The sequence below is a fragment of the Lytechinus variegatus genome, chromosome 5 (assembly GCF_018143015.1).
Source record: "Lytechinus variegatus isolate NC3 chromosome 5, Lvar_3.0, whole genome shotgun sequence".
Classification (NCBI taxonomy): domain Eukaryota; kingdom Metazoa; phylum Echinodermata; class Echinoidea; order Temnopleuroida; family Toxopneustidae; genus Lytechinus; species Lytechinus variegatus.
In genome coordinates, this window is record NC_054744.1 from 48304788 (window position 1) to 48312432 (window position 7645).

The following is a 7645-nucleotide window of genomic DNA, read 5'->3' on the forward strand; positions in this document are numbered from 1 at the left end:
TTGGGCTGCGCGCGCTGCGCTGTTTAGCTATTAGTATTGGAGCGCCGGAGCTAGTGTCAGCAAGTCCTATGTATTGCCATGCCACGTATGGTCGTCGTACTCTCTTGTCGTCTTGACCTTATATAGACTCGACTTTAATAATCCCACATTTTCAGAGTTTCGCCTATAGGCATGGCATTCGGATTGTATACGTTACTAGAGGCAGCGTTGCTGTGCATTAATGCTATTGCCATACTCAATGAAGAGAGATTTCTAAGCAAAGGTGAGTGGGAATCCTCGTTTTTAATTTTCCTCAGCCCAGGCCCACACAAGCGATTTAATGTCATGTTCGCCATTTTAATTTTTATGTGACTTATTATTAAATAGCCATGATGATAGCCTAACTTATGTCTTTGACTATGGCCTTGTAACTGTAGATCTCTAGATTTTATCTTGAAAGTAATACTAAATAGCGTTTTGCCTTAGCAGGCCTTAGCTCTGTGCTTCCAGCAGTAGAGGCGCATGGCCAATATTGGAGACTGTCTCCCATGAGAGAGATTATCTCCAATATTTATAAGAGACTTTTGTAAAGAATTTGGGTATCCAATTTCAGAGACAGTCTCCAGTTTGGGAGACCAATTTCCTTTGTTTACATTTGCTGCAAAAGGATTACCTTGGCGGCAAATAAAAATGTGATAAGCAGATTCCTCATGAAAAATTACCCCTTTTCACCGTCTACTTTAAAAATTCACCGTCTACTTTTGTTTTGATAAGGATTTTTTTTATCAATCACACACAAAACCAATGGGCTTCTGACCTCAGTGAGACAAAATTTGGGGTGGAAAAAATCTTGTTTTTGTTGGTGTTGTTTCTTTTGTCCTTTTGCAAAGCAAGTCTCCAGTGTGGGAGATTGTCTCCCCTATTGGAGAGAGTCTCCCATATTGGCCGTGCGCCTCTACTGTCCAGTTCCACTCTTCCTGCCTGGAATCCTGGATTCCTGGAAATTCTGGAAAGTTCTGCCTTTTTTTAGTTTGGCTTTTGCGATTTTCCAGGATAATTTTGGGAAATTATCATTGATTATCATTTCCCATGATCCCTAGCCAGGAGGCTTCTAGAGAGTAAAAATTATTTATTAACGTATCAGGGATTCGATTTTAAGGCGCGCGAGAGCGATCGCGCGCTACATGTGCGCCTTAATCCATTTTACTTTTAGGTAGCGCGATTAATAGTGCGCCTCGCGATCGTTGACCTGCGCGGAAATGCCTAAAGTCACCCTCGAAATCACCCAAAATCATGCTTATTGCCGAGTGATAACAACTCAATATGCTCGAGCTCCGCTTACCATTTAAAATTCATCCAAAATCCAACACTCAGAGTCATGAATAATCCTTAAAAATAGCGAGTAGTGCAGTTTCAAATTCCGACGTTGCGTTATTTTTTCTGTACCACGTATTTCCATACACATGGTACCAAGTACGGAAAAAAAATCAATGCAACGGTCGGGAAACAGTTGCATGTATAGGGGTCCATTATGACTACCACCATCATGTGCAATTTCGAATGCACATGTTTCCCCTACAGATATCACAATTCTGTGATTAAATAATTCGAATTACACAGGAAATAAATCCCTGAGTCTTGTAGCCTAGCATTGGTGAGTTGTCATTCGCCATTCGCCGGCTTTGCTTTTCAAAACGGCTTATTATTTATATTGACTTCCAAAACAAGTTACCTTATGTATTAATTATAACTAAAAAAATCATTTATTTTCTTTTTCTAGGGGATGAGGTATTATATCAGACCATAAATCATCAAACAAAGATCCATCTATTTTACAAGGCTGGCGGCAGGCTCACGCATTGGCGCTTTTACTAGCTAGCCAGTTAGAGCTCTGTCTCTGCCAGAGCTCTGGGGGACAATTCACTCAGTAAAGGCCTCAATGATGGTGATTTTCTGTTTCAGACAGAGTTTACATTTCATAAATATTATTCAAAACTGCCAATAAAGTTTGATGATTTCTTCATTGTCATGTATATTTAAGTTCTTAATGAATACATTCTCACTGAATTTAGACTCCCCAATAGAGAAATGAAATTTTCATGGAGATCTGCGTTTTCAAAGAACTTCAGGAAAAGTTAGGGGATGTGGTCCTTTATTACATGTACATGGCTGAGTACAGGTGATTGTACTGGAATAGATGGAGTAGAAATTAGATATTGAATTCATTTATATCCAAGTCCAACTCACAGTCACACGCACATGCACTCACCCACACACACCCACATCCAAGATTCTAAGCATGAAAAATAACTTTAAAAAATCATACAAACAAAAAGTAATAATTCATTAATAAGTGAACAGGTATTCCTCAAAATACAAAAAGTAGCATTAAAAAAGAGCCCCTGAAATGCAAAAAGTAGCCCCCAAAATTTGCCAAAAAAATTTAAAATGGAGCCCCTGAAAAAAAAATTGTCAGTGACTTAACTTAAAGCCAAAGTCACAACCTAACTCAAACAGGTTTTGATAATACACAATCTAATTACAAAACATTGTAAAACGAGTACAAATACTTCCTTTGGTTGTTGATTGTAACTGTATAGTACATACATTTCCTCCATCTGTTTTGTTATCTGGACAAAAAGCTCCCCTTGTATGTTGAAGAAGAGCTTTTTGCAGTGCTCCTCTACCGCTCTCCTAGGAGAGCTATTTATTGCTCCCCTCAATTATAAAACTGAGTCCCTGACGTATGCTCACTCTCAACGAAGCCAGGGATTCGATTGCATTCAGCTACAAGTACGTAGCCTGGAGGCGTGACGTGGGGAGTAATGACGTGGGGAGTAATAGTCATCTACTTTAAGTAGGCTTACTCCCCACTGACGCCTGGGATCCCAAGCTATATTCACCCACATACAGGTACAAAAACCTGAAACTTTCGCCCCCGAGATTTCTACTTTCCCTCTAAAAGATCTAGCCCTAAATCTAAAACATGTACATGGGGTTCAACTTCATTTCCAACATTTCTGCGATATTGATTTCATTTTCAAAGAAGAATTCAGTAAAAAAAACGAGAAAAATGTTATGAAAAAATGGGAAGAGCTTACGGCCGTGTTTACGTCACCATCTTGATTTCTTTGTCTTCCGCTTGGCGACAGCACGCAAATCGCATGATTCACAAATGAAACATAAAACATTTATGCAATTATGCTCATGAATAGGTATCTGTTTAGGCATTTTGATGTTCAGCAATATATATCATATATACATTCATGTTTAGTAAAGTGTTTACTTTTATATACTCAACAATATGATGAAAAAAGTAAGCACTTTATATGTATATGATATATATTGCTGAGCATCAAAATGCCTAAACAGATACCTATTCATAAGCATAAATGTTTAATGTTTCATTTGTGAACTGATGAGACGGTCAGGTACAACCACTAGGTGAATCCAGATGGAATGACCCAGCATCTAAAGATGTGACATGAATCATCTCCTTTATTTCTGCTTCTGTGTTACTAACAATTGATCTTATCTCAAACAGTAGCACTGACCAACTGATCTATGTTGTCTCTATTTTTTGCCTTGCTCTACCCTCTTTCTTTCATCAACACATTTCAACACATTTTCAATCAATTTATCATCCTCTATAATCCACCAATTAATCATGCATTAATTTTCAATGTCTTTTATTTTTAGTTGGATGGGGAGGAGACCAGAGTGTTGGAGGTTTTGGAGAAGATCCTGGAATGAAAGCACAGATCATCAATCTCATCAGATCAATACGTCTAGTCATGAGAGGTAAAGGTGATTGAACCTAGTCTGCAGCTAGGCACAGACCTTTGGTTTATGCAGTTTGCATAGTGCATAATACAGAGTCTGAAGCCATGAGACTAGATTCATTATGTACTTTGGTTGCCTCTACAGACAAAGGCCTGTATTCTGAAGGTTTAACTTAAACTCAGGTTTAAAGTTGTGGTTTAAGTATGGATAGCCAATTGTTACATAAATCACTAACAGTAGAGACATCATATTTCAGCTCATTTGGCTCTCAAATGATTCATAATTGTCTAGGAAGTTTAAATAGATGATTGTCTTCACCACTAACAGTAGAGACATATTTCAGCTCATATGGCTCTGAAATGATTCATAATTGTCTAGGAAGTTTAAATAGATGATTGTCTTCACCATCGATGAATCAGTAAAGAGCACAGTAAATATAAGAAACATACAACTTAATCAAAATTTTGACACTTTTGGCTTCCCATAAGTTTAGCACAGAGTTAGACCATGGTTGAAGTTAAACCTGACTTCAGAATGTGGGCCAGAGAAATTAGCATATAGTCTTCACTCTATACATGGTATGATTGGTTAACGTGTCAAATTTGAGGCTGTGCATGCAGACTAGGTTGAACCTGTGTCTGCATGCACTGACACTTGTTTTTCACATAGTGCACAATGCAAAGTCTGAAGTAGGAGACTAGATTCCCACATGTAGTATTAAAGGCTTCTTCTCTTTGACATGCACCCTAAATATGGTATATTTTAAAATTTGAATTGTCAAATTTGAGTCTATGCTGCAGACTACATGTAGTTGAACCTCTTGCAGCTTTTATATAAATCCTGTACTAGCATCTGTCATTTTCAAAGATTAATTATCATATAGTAATTATGCCTACAAAGTACATGTAAACTTGCATGAGTCGACTTCCATAAAGTAGAAGCAATTTTGTACCAGATTATGCAAAACATACATGTATGCGATACTTGTATATGCCTTTTCTAAATTCAAAGTCACATTCTTCCTATTAGACATTCTCTGGTCCTTTTAGATTTGACTTTTGCAAAGTTACATGTACCTGTAATTCAAAATAAGTCTTATAAATATCTTCAAATATATCATTGTATGATGAGCAGATGACATGTTCAATGCGAATCCCCAGTTTGATCTACAGTCAGCTAATCTATACTTTACCTTTTGATCTATACCACCAAAATATTGCTTATAAAATTCTTTTCTTGTTTTTCAACAGTCCCATTGATCTTCCTAAATGCAGCCACTATAGTGATAAAGCTACTCCTCGGATAGCATGATCTCCAGTTCAGTTGTAGCAAAGAGACACGGACATAAACTCATGCAATAAGGAACAAAAGTCTATTCTCAAGAGCTTGGGAAAGAGATCGATCCATGCTGTAAGCCTAGCATCAGTCCAGTCATTCTTCAATTATATTGATGAAACCAACATCAAACTGACCAAGAATGGAATGGACATGAGGAGCTCTGAATGGCTAATAAGTTGGTCAGTCGGAGTCACCAAGATATTGGTATGGAACTGAGGATATCAATGCCTGCACAGCAGGGTATAGAATCGGTTCTTTTTCTAGATACGATGTGGGATCAGATCTGCTTTGAACAAGGGAACATTTCATGAAAGAAATAATGATTTTCAGTGATAAGTGTTGTTATAAGCTACTGCAATCCTTGCATCTGATTGGTTCAGTACAAATTAGTCAGTGAAAATCTTCGGCCAATTGCTTCATGATACTTTCCTCTAGTCTATGGGTAGTGAGATGATTTTCTACTGTAAGGGAGGACAGTACTGGAGGTGCTTACAACCACTAGGTTGCATCATGGTTTGAACTAGATCAAGTCATCAGTAGAAAAGGCCTTGGTGCTAAGCTGCTACAAACCTTGAACTCCATTGCAATCAATTCATCTTTGGTATAGAGAATGGGTGTAGCAGTTTCACACCAAGGTCTGTTCTACCGATGTGTGAAACTGCTACACACCTTGAACTCCATCCATGGACTAGAGTTCGTAGTATCCACAATTAATGCATCTTTGGTATGGAGAATGGGTGGAGGATTGCCTTGTGCCTCTGGTTTGCAACCTAACAATATTCAGGGGGTTTTCATCAAGCAGTTTTTAAGTCATGCACAACTTTATGTTCTGTTGAAATATGGTCAGCTGCATATCTAAATCATATTTAATTTAACTAGCTCAGGAGGAATAATAGGCATACCTTCTCTAAATGTTACCAAAATCAAATTGAGCTTGCATTTATCAGCTGGTAATATTCCAGTATATAGGTCATGTGTATTACGTATGAACAGCTTTATGAAAACCTTCCTGTGTAAATAGGTCAGAGGTAGGTACTGCAAAGAATTATTCTGGACTATAAGTTGCCCTTCTACTACTAATTTGCTATAATTTTTGTTTCTTGCAAAAACTAACATTATAGGAAGACGTCAAAGCGTTAAATTTGTTGATCTGTCTTGAGGTACATATATGTACTTTTAGGAGTTGTCACATTCACTTTCCATGGAATACCCCCCCCAACCGATGAAGACTCGACGTTTTACAAAGATTAAAATGTGACTAAAGTTACACTTTAATTCCCAGTTGCACGTGGTACTCACAGCTTCGATCAGATCAGTCATAGCGGGCTCCTGCTACTGTATCCATTGATGGTCAGAACATTAGAATGGAATTGCAAACATTGGCCTGTTTCTTGCACCTATTGGTTGCAGAACCTTGGCATTTCTGGGGAGTGTTTCATGAAAAGACTTGTCAGAGGTTATATCCGACAAGTCCCATTTTATCCGACAGTTACCATAGGAACAGTGCCTATCAGCCAATCAACATAAGGGAAAGATGTCAGATCTGACAACTTTTTGGTTGAAAATGATGAAATGCTCACCTGATTGAGACCCTTGACCATATTCTGAACTCCAGTTTAACTTTAATAAGCCATAAACCATACTAAAAATATCTCACCAAAATATCCCAACCTTATTTACATTGTATGTTTCTATTTGAGGATTTAGACATACCTAAAGTTAAACCTGAATTCAGAAAACAAGGCTCCAAGATGAATAAAAATCTTGCCTATTTGATATCCGTTGACTTCTATACAAGGTTGTATACATGTGTATAATTGTAGATATACCACAGAATATGTACACCTGTATGTTTCTTTAAAGCAGACTAATGTACATACATGTATAAATCAATGTTTGTTAGAATTGTAAGTATGTTATTGGATCATACTTTATGGTACTATTTTTCATAGGTCTTACAATTGCATAAAATTTGCGTTGGGACAAAATCCTGAAAAATCAAACACAAGTCTATTTTCTCACATTTTCAGCCAATTAAATGTGCACAATTAGGACATGCATTTAAATTTTAGGATTTTTTTTGACAAATCAAGTTTTCATGATTCATGCAATAGCTTGCAGTACATGGTTGTTTGATCATATCAATATTTCTTTGATAAAGTATCTTAAACCTAAATCTTGAATATTTTTATTGCTATCATAGTTTCTGTACAGACATGTCATTGATATATTATGTTATTCGATGTATTATCATTTCAGCATATTAGAGTAAAATTGAAGTTAAAGTAAAATGAAAGATACATACACAATTTATTTTGAAGTCTTTTGTGAGTGTTTATGCAAAGAAGTGCAATTAGTATGAGGTCTTGCAATTTCTAGTCAGACTCACTTTTTGAAACACCCCACCTGAATGACTTCTAATTTTCAAAGCAGAGAGAGAGAGAGAAACATCAATAAAATAAAGGAATGACAGATATCTATCACAATTTAAAAGAACTACAACAATATAATTTCTAGAACTTGCATGCTTTTGTGATGTCAGATG

At 36.8% G+C, this 7645-nt stretch overlaps 1 protein-coding gene across 1 annotated transcript; it reads left to right on the forward strand.

Moving 5' to 3' along the window:
• The first annotated feature begins 50 nt into the window (after nt 1-50).
• On the forward strand, nt 51-7403 carry LOC121416347 (immediate early response 3-interacting protein 1-like). The gene is made up of 3 exons (XM_041609915.1): nt 51-262; nt 3679-3780; nt 5013-7403. Exons 1-3 carry the CDS (start codon nt 172-174, stop codon nt 5066-5068), a joined length of 249 nt encoding a protein of 82 aa, XP_041465849.1. The 5' UTR covers nt 51-171; the 3' UTR covers nt 5069-7403.
• The last annotated feature ends 242 nt before the right edge of the window (nt 7404-7645 follow it).